General features: G+C 42.0%; 1 protein-coding gene across 1 annotated transcript in view; it reads left to right on the plus strand.

The window, feature by feature from the left end:
- Window positions 1-3,936: 3,936 nt before the first annotated feature.
- FKBP1B (FKBP prolyl isomerase 1B) overlaps window positions 3,937-14,413 on the plus strand; it is a 32,455-nt gene continuing 21,978 nt past the window's right edge. The window contains exons 1-2 of the mRNA XM_060786915.2: window positions 3,937-4,069; window positions 9,211-9,258. Coding sequence (XP_060642898.2) covers window positions 4,033-4,069; window positions 9,211-9,258 — 85 coding nt within the window. The 5' untranslated portion in view covers window positions 3,937-4,032. The remainder of the gene's footprint in view (window positions 4,070-9,210; window positions 9,259-14,413) is intronic.

The following is a 14,413-nucleotide window of genomic DNA, read 5'->3' on the forward strand; positions in this document are numbered from 1 at the left end:
TTCAGGTTTAAACAAAGCGAAGAGCTCAAAGAAGACAAAGAAATATATAGCAGATACTCTTCTCCCTCCAAATATTTGGGAGGCATGTAACTTGGGTAGCATGTCCGTGTGTGTGCATTGGCATATCTTTATTCCTAACAGCTCAAAGAGATATTTAGGACATCAGTTAAACAGCCAAGGAACCTAGTTGCCTTGCACAATGCTGGTGAATGCCATTTTTCCAAAAGGTTATGACTCTAATCATAGAATCATAGAAGCATAAGAGTTGGAAGAGACCTCATGGGCCATCCAGTCCAACCCCCTGCCAAGAAGCAGGAATATTGCATTCAAAGCACCCCTGACAGATGGCCATCCAGCCTCTGTTTAAAAGCTTCCAAAGAAGGAGCCTCCACCACACTCCGGGGCAGAGAGTTCCACTGCTGAACGGCTCTCACAGTTCAAATGTAATCTCCTTTCTTGTAGTTTGAAGTCATTGTTCCGTGTCCTAGTCTCCAGGGCAGCAGAAAACAAGCTTGCTCCCTCCTCCCTGTGACTTCCTCTCACATATTTATACATGGCTATCATATCTCCTCTCAGCCTTCTCTTCTTCAGGCTAAATATGCCCAGCTCCTTAAGCCGCTCCTCATAAGTCTTGTTCTCCAGACCCTTGATCATTTTAGTCGCCCTCCTCTGGACACATTCCAGCTTGTCAATATCTCTCTTGAATTGTGGTGCCCAGAACTGGACACAATATTCCAGGTGTTCATGCTTTTTACCAAGAGGTTATGGCATTGTTTTTCAAAAGGATGTGACTTCTAACAAGGTCATGCCTTTCCAAAATCATAAAATCTCTGAAAATGTTAAATTTGAAGTCCAGTAATATCTGGATTGCTACAGGAAGCCCACTGGCTTTAGAGATCCATGTGCCGTGGCGGCTCATTTCACCCAAGAACCTTTTAAAGGAAGGCTTTACAAACAGTCTTCTCTTCCATACACAACAGTGGGATGGCGAAGGATACAACTTAGGGAGCAGTTCAGGGGCTGCATTTCTAGACTCCCTTCTTCCTATTCCAAGACAGATTTTTTAAAACAAGCATGGAGTTGGCATTTCATCACATTTAAGAATCAAAATGAGTAGAAGTGTGAAAGGATCGTGATCAGGGCAAGCGGAGACGCAGCTGCGTTTCTCATTATCACAGCCCTGTCTGAACCTGATAGGGTTGGAAATGCAAGAAGGGCCTTTGGGGGATGGGAAGGTGCTTCCAGATGCAGTTTTTCTTATCACTCTACCTCATTCATCAACCTCTCCTTGAGGTCCAGATACCATTGTCTTCAATGTGCAGCCTTCACGAGCGTTTCTCATTGTTTCATCCATTATTATGGATGGCGCAGTGGGTTAAACTCCTGTGCCGGCAGGACTGATGATCGACAGGTCGCAGGTTCGAATCCAGGGAGAACGTGGATGAACTCCCTCTAGCAGCTCCAGCTCCTCATGCGAGGACACGAGAGAAGTCTCCCACAAGGATGATAAAACATCAAAACATCCGGGCGTCCCCTGGGCAATGTCCTTGCAGACGACCAACTTGCTCACACCAGAAGCAACTTGCAGTTACTCAAGTGGCTCCTGACATGACCAAATAATAATAGTAGTAATAATAATAATAAATCCATTATTATTTTTCTTACCACAGAGTGCCCTAAAGAAGACAGTGGAGCGTTGCATAAAAGTGCCACTCCTTGTGAAAAGTAGACTTCTGTCTGGAAACTGGAGTGTTATGTGGTTTCCGGGCTGCATAGCTGTGTTCTGGCAGCATTTTCTCCTAACGTTTCACCTGAAGCTCCTCTGAAGACGCCAGGCACAGGTGCAGGCAAAACATTTGGGAAAAGCATGACCTTTGAGATCATAGGTAAAGGTTTTCCCCTGACATTAAGTCCTGTCAGGTCTGACTTTGGGGGTTGGTGCTCATCTCCATTTCTAAGCCGAAGAGCCGGCGTTGTTCATAGACACCTCCAAGGTGATGTGGCCAGAATGACTGCATGGAGCGCAGTTACCTTCCTGCTGGAGCAGCACCTATTGATCTACTCACATTTGCATGTTTTCGAACTGCTTGGTTGGCAAAAGCTGGGGCTGACAGCGGAAGCTCACCCCCCCCCCCCGGATTTGAACCTGCGACCTTTCGGTCAACAAGTTTAGCAGCTCAGCAGTTTAACCCACTGTGCCACCGGGGGCTCCTTTGAGATCCTAACCTTTTGGAAAACCAGAATCTCCAAAGCCTTTTGGAAGCATGACCAAGCGTTTGCACTGTGATTTTCAGCACAGCGATTGATTTCTCAGTGCAACAATGAACAATACAAATGGCAATTGGAATGGTTCCCGGCATATGTTTTTGGATTGTGTGATTTTAATCGATATGTTTTAATTCTGTATTTATTTATCATGTCATCAGCAATCAGACATTTTTAACAAAAACAAAACAAACACACAGACAGAACACAGAATTTGCAAGCTTGGTAGTTGCTTAAATGTCCTTTGACCAGTATCTGGCCACTTGGAGTGCCTCTGGTGTTGCCGCAAGGAGGTCCTCCTTTGTGCATGTAGCAGGGCTCAGGGTGCATTGCAGCAGGTGGTCAGTGGTTTGCTCTTCTCCACACTCGCATGTCGAGGATTCCACTTTGTAGCCCCATTTCTTGAGGTTGGCTTTGCATCTCGTGGTGCCAGAGCGCAGTCTATTCAGTGCCTTCCAAGTCGCCCAGTCTTCTGTGTGCCCAGGGGGCAGTCTCTCATCTGGTATCACCCATGGATTGAGGTTCTGGGTTGCCTGCCACTTTTGGACTCTTGCTTGCTGGGGTGTTCCAGCGAGTGTCTCTGTAGATCTTAGAAAACTATTTCTTGATTTAAGTCGCTGACGTGCTGGCTGATACCCAAACAGGGGATGAGCTGGAGATGTCACTGCCTTGGTCCTTTCACTATTGGCTGCTACTTCGTGGTGGATGTCAGATGGTGAAATACCAGCAAGACAGTAATTTCTCCAGTGGTGTAGGGTGCAGACATCCCGTGATAATGCGGCATGTCTCATTAAGAGCCACAACCACCGTTTTAGTGTGGTGAGATGTGTTCCACACCGGGCATGTATACTCAGCAGCAGAGTAGCATAGCACAAGGGCAGATGTCTTCACTGTGTCTGGTTGTGATCCCCAGGTTGTGCCAGTCCTGTGATTTTAAAGTATACGTTGTTTTATTTTTATATGTATTCAAGGCATCGAATTGTGCCTGTGTTGTGAGCCGCCATTAGTCCCCTTTGGGGTGAGAAGGGCGGGATATTAATGAGGCAAATAATAAAATAATAATTAATTGGCATTCACTACCATTTGGAATAATCATAACCCTTTTGTAAATTATTATCTCCCTGAGAAGAGCTAAATCTTCTCTTTAGTAGAAAATATCCACCAGTATTCATGCAAGGCAATTAGGTTTCTCAGTTGTTAGACTGATATACCTGGTTATCTCTTTGAACTGTTAGGGATAAAGATAAAATATATAGCAGATCTTCAGAAGTGTTGTTTCAGTTGCCCAAAAAAATCTACTCTCATAAAATATATTTGGTTTTAAATCATCCTCTCAAGAGACAAAAATAAGTAGTTTTCGTTAAAATAACATAGCTGGTTTACTTACAACTTCATGTATTCAGCATACAGGTGTATTGCTTATGAGTTGAAAGTTTAAACGGTAAACTGCATTCTGTTGCAGCCTCTTCTCTGTCTTATGTCTAATGCACAAGGAACTCACTCACTCACTCACTGACTGCGCTTTTGCCTGCCCGCCCCTTTGCTTCTCTTTACTCCAGCGGGGCGTTCTCTTCCCACCCTCTGCGGGAACCCTGCCTTGCGATTGGACGCCAGCGCCGGGAGAGCGCCTCCTCCTGGCATTCTCATTGGGCCGCGCCGCTGACGGACACCTTGGTTGCAATGGGCTTGTAAAGGGGGCTCTGCTCCTGAGAAGCTGGGAGCCAAAGGCAGAAGGCGCATATCCCCTGGAGCGCTGCTGCAGCCATCATGGGGGTGGACGTGGAGACCATCACCCCAGGAGACGGTATGGGGCCCAGCTCCCATTGCTTTGGCTGGGGAGGCTCTTTGGGGTTGGGGGGAGAGGGTGCTGTGGCTTTGGGGGGACAAGGAGACCTCTGCGCATGCGCGCCCCCTTTCAAATCTGATGGGGAGGCTTGTCTTTGCAAGGGCAGTTCTGCAGCAAAAGCTCCTTGAGGCTGTGTGTGGCCCCAATACACTGCCACTTAAAATCCAGGTTATCTGCTTTAAACCGGATTATATGCCAGTGTAGACTCAGGTAATCAGTTTCAAAGCAGATCATGTAGATTATCGGATTTGACATTATATGGCAGTGTAGACTCAGGTAATCCAATTCAGAGCAGATAATATGGATTATCTGATTTGATAATCAGGATTATATGGCAGTGTAGACTCAGATAATCCATTTCAAAGCAGACAATGTAGATTATCAGATTTGATATTCTGGATTATATGGCTAGACTCAGGTAATCCATTCAAAGCAGATAATGTGGATTATCTGATTTGATATTCAGGATTATATGGCAGTGTAGACTCAGGTAATCTATTCAAAGCAGATAATGTGGATTATCTGATTTGATATTCTGGATTATATGGCAGTGTAGACTCAGGTAATCCATTCAAAGGAGATAATGTGAATTATCTGATTTGATAATCTGTATTATATGGCAGTGTAGACTCAGATAATCCAGTTCAAAGCAGATTAGGTGGATCATCTGCTTTGATAATCTGGGTTAGATGGCAGTATAGAAGGGGTCTGTGTCTGCTTTTCAAACCTTTGCCAAGCGCATTGATGGTGCAGCTGCACTGTAGAATTGATGCAGTTTCATACCACCTAGATTACCAACTGTCATAGATCAGTTCTATGTAATTCTGGTAATTGTAGTCTCTCAAGGCACCAGCACCCTTTGGCACAGAAGGCTCAAGACCTTGGGAAACTACAATCCACAGTGCTGTGGAATCTGGGGGATTGTAGTTTCCCAAGGTCTTTAGACTTCAGTGCCAAAGGATGCTGGTGCTTCATGAGACTACAACTCCCACAATTACATAGCACTGATCCATTATGGTCGAATGGGTATCAAACTGCATCAGTTCTACAGTGCAGATGCACCCAAACTTTTCTGCAATTGACAAAAAAGGACCTAGTTCCTTCATGGTGTTTTTTTTTGGGGGGGGGGGAAGTGTTGTGGGGATGACTGGGGACCCTTCTACACTGCCATATAAAATCCAGTTTATTTGTTTTGAACTGAATTATATGGCAGTTATTTATTTGGTATCAAAAGTAAATTAGTATAAAACTGATAAAACGGAAGGCACGCAGGTGGCTAAATATCTTTTGATCAAAAACAGTCAACAGCAACGGCATTGTCTGTAGCCTCCAACAATTCCTCCTCTGTACGTGAAGCAGGGCACCATGGACAAGCATACAGATGCGGAGTTGTCTGTTCTGCTCCACAGTCACACAAGGTGTGGGATTCTTCGAGGTATATGGCAGTGTAGACTCATAATCTAGTTCAAAGAAGATACTGTGGATTATCTGAATTGATAATCAGGATTATATGGCAGTGTAGAAGGAGCCTGGGCTTAGTGACTCCCCAGAGTTGGGAATGGATCAGGAATGGAGGTGTGCCAAAGCGCAAAGGTGGTAAACACAAGAACCCTTGCATATCCCTAATATAAATAGGAAAAATGGGAGGCCGGAGGTGCAAGTCTCTATCCAAAGTCAGTGATCTAAATGAGTGGAAAAGCCCTGGAGGGCTCTGCAGGATGAAGGGGCTGCAGCCCTCTTGCTTTTCTGGCAGCCGCCAGCGATTAGGGATATTTAAATGGCATTTGCTGACAGCTGCATAAATCCAAGCAGGGTGAATTGATTTAGTAGCAGGAGCAAATGACAGTCCACTCTGCGCTTCCCTGCTTCCACTGTTCTGCAGACGGAGCCGGCACACATCCAACCACAATAACGTGAAGCAGGAGAACTTTTGCAGGAACCATAATCTTGATGATGGGATAAATGTCTGGTGGCAACGGTGGATGCAAAAATCCATGCTGACGCATAGTGACTGGCTATTTCAGCCCGCTTCTTGTCGCCTCTTTCACGGGAAGCAGCCACCTTGTTGATGATGGCAGAATTTTCCTGATGTGTGTGGCTTAATTTTAGAATATCTTGGTCGGATTCCAAAGTGGAGAGCACCATGCTGGATTTAACCCAGTCCCTGGCACAGAGGAAGCATCATCATTGCTTTTTTTGCTCCTTTTTAAATAGTCATGCGACCCTGGCTTGAATGCAAAACCTGTGATTCCTGAATACAATTGTTGGCGTTTTAGCTACTTCTCAGAGAGTTTTAATACAAAAAAAATATTGCTAGCTTGTATCCTCAATTGGGATGTAACTCATCCAGGTTCAGAGGCGGCATACCTGTTAATACTAATCAGGGAATAATAGTGGGGGAGAACTATTGACTTTCTAAAAGGCATTTATTTGAAAAATAGGATGCTTGGTTAAGTATCACATAGGGTACATCTGCACTGTAGAATTAATGCAGTTTGACACCACTTAAACCTTCATGGCTCAGTGCTATGGAAGCATGGGAGTTGTAGTTTGGTGAGTCACCAGCACTCTTTGATAGAGCAGATAGTAATATTACAACTCCTGTGACTCTATAGCATTACATTATGGTTGTTAAGGTGGTGCCAAACTACATTCATTTTACAGTGTAGCCGCACTCATGGATCAAATCCTTGGAGACTTCCCTGTATACTTTTGGATAGCCAAACAGCATTCAGTTTATTGTCAAAGGCTTTAATGGCTGGAATCACTGAGTTGCTGTAGGTTTTTTGGGCTATATGGCTATGTTCTAGAAGCATTCTCTCCTGATGTTCCACCTGCATCTATGGCAAGCATCCTCAGAGGTTGTGAGGTCAGACCCCACAGCCTCTGAGGATATCTGCCATAGATGCAGGCGAAACGTCAGGAGAGAATGCTTCTAGAACATGGCCATATAACCCGAAAAACCTACAACAACCCAGCATTCAGTTTTCTCACTTCCTCACTCAAGGAAAAAAGTCAGTGTCTTTTTGTGCCACCTGCCAAGTAAGAGTCATTATTTATTTATGTGTATTTTGAATTATTTATATCTAATCATTTCCAAGAAGCATTCAGCAATGATAAAATGTGTTGTCAAAGGCTTTCATGGCCGGAATCACTGGGTTGCTATAAGTTTTCTGGGCTGGATGACCATGTTCCAGAAGCGTTCTCTCCTGACATTTTGCCTGCATCTATGGCAGGCATTCTCAGAGGTTGTGCAGTCTGTTGGAAACTAGGCAAGTGAGGTTTATATATCTTTGGAATGTCCAGGGTGGGAGAAAAAACTCTTTATCTGTTAGAGGCAAGTGTGAATTGGCCAGCTTGATTAGCATGGAATGGCCTTGCAGCTTTAAAGCCTGGCTGCTTCCTGCCTGGGGAATCCTTTGTTGGGAGGTGTTTGCTGGCCCATGTTTTTGTCTGGAATTCCCTTGTTTTCTGAGTGTTGCTCTTTATTTACTGTCTTGATTTTAGCGTATTTTAATACTGGTAGCCAGATTTTGTTCCTCACAACCACTGAGGATGCCTGCCATAGATGTGGGCAAAAATCAGGAGAGAATGCTTCTGGAACATGGCCATATAGCCCGGAAAACTCACAGCAACCCAATAATAAAATGTACAGTATTAAAAATACATAGAACCAATATACAATATCAACATGGCCCTACCTGTAGGCTTAAATTCCATGATAGATTGGACTACACTGGGAAGGCTTGCAAAAATAGTTGTGTTTTCAACATGTGCCTAAAATTAAGAATATCAGAGGGAAGAGTATTCCACCATTCTAAAAGCTCTGCCCTAAAAAAGATCACAAGCTTGGGGCACCATAAAGAGAGGCTTTTCAAATATCCTCAAGGACTGAATCTAAGAAAGTAGATGATGCTACTTCTCAGTACATGGTCTTTTAGGGGCTGTGGTAGCACAACGGGTTAAACAGTTGAGCTGCTGGACTTACTGATTGGAAGGTTGGCGGTTTGAATCCTCAGGATGGGGTTAGCTCCTGCTCTCAGTCCCAGTTCCTGCAACCTAGCAGTTCGACAATATGTAAATGTGAGTAGATCAATAGGTACTGCCTTGGCGGGAAAGTAAATGGTGCTCCATGCAGTCAAGCCAGCCACATATACACGGCAGACATTCAATACCATTACGCAGACAGGGCAGACAACAAATAGAGGTATTTTGTTAGCATTTTTTCCCAACTTCGGCATCCTGGAGGTTGTGTCTGATTCTGGCCACAGGGGGGTGCTGTCACCCCATCCTCTATTATGACGACCCTTGATCACTGACGTTCTCCTTCCTTTGATCACCAGCATTTTCTGGTATTTCTTTTATGGCGCCATAAAATACCTCCCCACTTAAGCAGTGCCTAATTTCTGTACTCACAGCTGTATTCAAACTTCTTAGGTGGACAGTAAGCTGGCCTGAAGGTCAGGTGCTCACCCGACCCTGGCTTCGAACTGCCAACCTTTTGATTGGTAAGATGTATTGTTGCTGGTGATTAACCAGCTGTGTTAAAGCCCGGCCTTGTTATGTTCCAGAGTACTTTCACAACCCTACGGTAAATGATGCAAAAAGAGTGATTCTAAAAATGTGCTCCAGAATAATCTATAAAAGATATACACACAATTACATTTCCAAGCAGACACAAAAAAATTCCCTGGATGGAAACCAGCATGGAAAATCACAATTTGTACGCAGAAATAGCATCAATTGTATTGTTCTAACAGATGGTCTTTGACAATCATACTTGATTTCCTTGTTTTCTCCAAGCAATGCCCAAACCCTTCTGTATGAGGGTAATGCTGAGAGAAACTATAGTTATGGGGCTACAGTCTTTTTGCCATCATATTGTTGATTCTTTGTGCGTTATTTCTCCATTCAGAAGCCAGACAATTTGTTTTTAACAAGAAAAAAAATTAGCATTAACCTGTTATTTTATATTTTTTCTTGTGCAACATTAGGTTTCAGCTTGCCGGCCCTGTATTTTGTCTCTTTCAAAAAAGAAATCATTTTAAAGTAGATGTTTAATGCATTTGAAGAAACATACACTTTTTATATTTTAACAGGTCGGACATTTCCAAAGAAAGGCCAGAGTTGTGTGGTCCATTACACAGGTAAGATCCATTACAAAAAGATTGTTGTTGTGCTTTCTGTAACATGTTAGATTACATTTTCAAATTAAACAGCATAGCTTTATTCAGTCTGCTGGCAGTGCCCCATATGTCAGTGTAATCCTACTTGGTTTTGCTGTTGATTTTCTGATTAATGTGAATGAAATATATTGGATCTCTTAACCCAAGCATGGATAAACTTCGGCCCTCCAGATGTTTTGGATTTCAATTCCCACAATTCCCAGCAGCCTAGCTGTCTGAGATTTCTGGGAGTTGAAGTCGAAAACACCAGGCAGGCTGAAGTTTTCCCATATTTGTGACCTAACCTATCACCACTCCTACCACCTACCACAGTGAAAACCATGCATAAGAGATAGATCAGATGAAAGTTGCATTCTGGCTATCTTTTTTGTTGCAATTGCCGAGATAAAAAAAAAGCCTTCTCTCACAAATGTCTCGAAAGAAATGGTTGTTCTTTCATGTGGAGACCACCTTGTGGTAAACCTGGGACACAGACAATTACATATGTGTATCTAGAGAGATTGAGCTATATCAGTGAACTGTCTTTTGATATATTTAGAAAAGTGTGTGTGTGGCATATGTGTGTGTGGTAATTTACTTGTATTTTATGTGTTTTTATGGCACTATTATGTGCTGTTCTATAAGCCGCCCCGAGTCCCTTCTGATAGATGGTGGTGGGATACAAATAAAGTTGTTGTTGCTGCTGTTGTCATTGTTTGTTTATTTATTTATTTACAACATTTCTACCCGCCCTTCTCAACCCCCGAGGGGGGACTCGGAGCGGCTAACAATTCAATGCCTCAATAACATAATATAACGACAATATAAAATCATAAATATACAATAGATTAAAAACAATCACATTAATTATCATCATAACAATCATATGGTCCAGTTCAGTGTCCCAAGTACTGTTGTGCCTGCCGAAAGCCTGGTTCCAAAACCCCAATTTCAATATTTTCCTAAAGGAAAGGAGGGAGGACGCCAATCTAATCTTGCTGGGGAGCAAATTCCACAAGTGGGGGGGGGGGCACTGAGAAGGCCCTGTCCCTCATCCCCACCCCTCATCCCCAGGGAGATACGTTCAGACAAGTATAGATGCAAGAAATGACAGCCAGGAACCTCATCTCTTCTCATATGTGCCCTCCAACAGCTGACAGAGGTTTGTTACTTGGAATTGTGTGTGTGTGGGTGGGTGGGTGAGGACTAGCCTCTTTGGTAGTATTTGAAGGTTAGTCTTTTTGTTTCTTCCCTACAGACATTTGAACCATGTTCTCCAGATTTTCAGCCATACGCACAGACCTCTAAACCATGTGTGTCAAACTCAAGGTCCACAGGCTGAATCTGGCCCGCCATGTCATCTTATGTGACCCTCCAGAATCTGCACCACAACTCCTGTATTGCTCATCAATAGATGTCATAACTAGAGCTGATGGGGGTTGTGATAAGGAACATCTGGAAAGCTAGAGTTTGTTCTGTGGGGTTTGAATTTAGATACAAGGGTTGTATATATGATGTCTGGCTTCAAAATGCCTTTTAACCATTCCCCAACCTTAGCGCTACAAGTGCTGTTAGGTTGCAATTCTTCTCTATTTCTTTTTTTAATATTATCATTGCCAAAGGTGGATTGCAAGCCTACATATTTCTGAAGATACCACATAAAGCCATGTGCATTCATTCCACTGCTAATAAATTCTGTGTTGCTCTTCTGTTTCATTCATGGTGTACAAAGCTTGGCCCATATTTTCTCATTTAGGAAGAAAATCGGGTGTTAATCTATGGATGTAATAGCATTTCAAAGTCTCCTGGTTGTTGTTGGAGGAGAGGGGATTTCTGTAACAAGGTAGAGAAAATTGCGGCAGGAAGTAATGTTGATGAAAATTACACTTGGTAATTGTGTCAACCAAAACGTGTCTATCTGTAGAGTTTTTTCTTTTCATTTTTTTCTTTTACAAAGTATCATTTTAAGATATCTTTTTAACCCCCAAGTAGGATTTGTGTGGAAGGGGATAATTGTTGGAAATACTAACCTTCTTCAACCTCCACTTGTTATTTGTTATGCATAATTCAGATTGATTACTGTATTGTATATGTGTGTATTGGTATGCAATTTTCCTTAACTCTGTGTTGTGGGAGGGGCTGCAGACTATGTGATCAGATCTGGGATTGTTCAGGACTCAGACTCCATTTTAGAAACAGTATGCTTTCAGATACCAGTAGAAACAGAATGCTAATTTAGAGACTCCATTATACTCTCCGACCAGAGGGATGCTTTGAACTTTGGACTGTTGATTCTAAGAAAGATGCCCTGTGTTATCTGCACAGATAAACTACTTCAAATCCCATCTGTAACTGGCTTGACAAGCAATATACATTTATGCTGAATATATGGAAGTTTTTGAGCAAACCAACTATGTTACTTTTAATGAAGTCTACCTTTTTTTGTCTCTTGCGAGCATGATTTAAAATCAAATATGTTTTATTGGAAAGCAAATGTTTTTGGGCAACTGAAAAGAACACTTCTTAAACTCAGTAGTGTTTTTTGTGCATTGGCATATCTTTGTTCCTAACAGTTCAAAGATATATCTAGGTATATCACTCTAACAGCTGAGGAACCTAATTGCCTTGCATGAATACTAGTGGATATTTACCACTAAGGAGAATGTTGACTCAAGCGAGTATTTAACTCTTCTCAAGGAGATTCCCAAAAGTTTTCGAATGCAATTTTCCAAAAATAATAGCAGAACTTTGTGGGTTTTTTGTTTATTTCTGATTCACCAGTCTCTTTAAATTGTCCTGTCTTGAGAGATGCAAGGCATTTTATTCCTGTGAGAATTTTAGTGGCAAATAATCTCCTCTGAAAGTACATTATCAAATGTTGTTTTCATCAGTGGGTTGTGACAGCATACATCTATATAAATAAAAATGTAATGTTCATTTGTGGGATTAACATAACTCAAAAACCACTGGATGAATTGACACCAAATTTGGACACATTACATTGATCAGGCCAATGAATAATCATCACTCATAAAACACTATCACTATCTTCCTTTTTTCAGCCTTCCCTATGGTCCAGCTTTCACATCCATAGGTGACTATGGGGATTTTTAAGCAGAAGAGACTTAAAAAGCCAAAAAACAAAAACATATGCACAAAACCACACACATATACACAAATATATACGCATACATATATACATATATATACACACAAAACACATATGCACAGACTGGGCCACAGCAACGCATATATATACAGCAACGCGTGGCAGGGGACGGCTAGTATGTTTGTGTGTGTGTGTGTGTGTGTGTGTGTGTGTGTGTGTGTATGCCTCCTTAGCGCAAAATGTGATCTTCAGAAGCCTGTAGAAGCAATTTGTTCACTTCACAGTCTCTGGTGAAGTCATTAAAATTTCCAATTTCGCTGGAAGCATTGTGAAGACAGCAGCCTGGATTTTGAAAGCTTGCTGAATTTGATTATTGTTCTACAGTTTGGTACTATCAGAATTTCCTTTGGAGATATTCCATGCCATTGAGCAGAGACAACTAAAAAATTGCTTGGCACTTGACATAATCTTGTCTCAGTAACTTAAAAGCCATCTCACATTTGAGGAAAAAATATGATGACATAAGATTGAGGGTCTATTTCCCATAGAGCAATATCTCTGTCTCTCTATATCACTCTGTCTCAGATATTGAGAGTAACCGTTTTATTGAAGACCCTTCTTCATATTGATCTCTCCTCCAATCCCATTTTACTTTGCAGCCTTTGCTTGCTTGCTCTTGCCATTACTAGTTGTACAGACTCAGCACAGAATTAATTTACTGTTAAGAAATTATTCATAAAATTTTATTGCATTTTCTAGGCTAGCGCAGCACAGGGGAGGGCCTTGCTTTTTTAATGCCCGGCAAAAATGAATTGTGTAGATACTATTTCAGTGTGCACTGCTGAGATTGTTCAGATGAATTTCAGAAGAATGCCTCACTTTTGATGTAGCTGGAGAGCAAGGGCCCTTCCACACAGCCCTATATCCCAGAATATCAGGGCAGAAAATCCCACAATATCTGCTTTGAACGGGGTTATCTGAGTCCACAGTGCCATATTTCCTAGTTCAAAGCAGATAATGTGGGATTTTGTTCTACTCCAATGGAAAAAATAAGAATGGAAAGGATAGTTAGGTGTGCTCATTTTCATTACAAATTTTTCTGGCACGTGGTATGATCTTATGTGCCATCTTCATGTACATTTCTATTGTTTCTATGAACAACCATTTTTTTAAAAAACCCAGTGTATTTGCACCAGGTAGTGCTGTAATTGCAAGAACTGGCAAAATCAAAAGCCCCTCTGAAAATATGGTGACAATGATGATACCATTATTTTGACTTCAGGTGGTGATGATAACAGGGCTGTAGTCCTAAACAAACAAGCAAGACTTTTTGCTGTCTAGATTATATACTAGTATCCCTGTAAGATGTGTGTGTGTGTACATACATATATATATCATACTTAATCAATTCTAAGGTGCCAATGAGCTGAGCCGTTGAACTTGCTGAACAAAAAGTTGGGGCTGAATCCTTGTAGCGGGGTGAGCTCCTGCTGTTAGTGCCAGCTTTTACCAACCTAGCAGTTCAAAAACATGCAAGTGTGAGTAGATCAATAGGTAATGCTCCGTCGGGAAGGTAATGGTGCGCCGTACAGTCATACCAGCCACATGACCTTGGAGGTGTCTATGAATAACGCCGGCTCTTTGGCTTAGAAATAGAAATGAGCATCAACCCCCAGAGTTGGACACAACTAAACTTAATGTCAAGGGGAAACATTTACCTTTACCTTAAGGTGCCAATGATTGGAAGATGCACACTAATTTCAGTACCATCAACAGTAAAAAAAAAGAAAAAAAAGCACTTGTGATTCTAAGACGACCCCATTTTCTGAAATGTTTTTCTGAAATGTTTTTGTGCATCTTAGAATCGATTAAATATACTATACATAATTTATTATTAACTACATATTTGAGCAGCACTATCCCAAATTACTTTACAAATATGTGATGGCAGTGGTTTCATCGATTGTGTGTCAGTGCAAGGCAGCTAGTGAGGGTGGATTTCCCTGCCATTGTATCTGTCAACAGACC

The sequence above is a fragment of the Anolis sagrei genome, chromosome 1 (genome assembly GCF_037176765.1).
Source record: "Anolis sagrei isolate rAnoSag1 chromosome 1, rAnoSag1.mat, whole genome shotgun sequence".
Classification (NCBI taxonomy): domain Eukaryota; kingdom Metazoa; phylum Chordata; class Lepidosauria; order Squamata; family Dactyloidae; genus Anolis; species Anolis sagrei.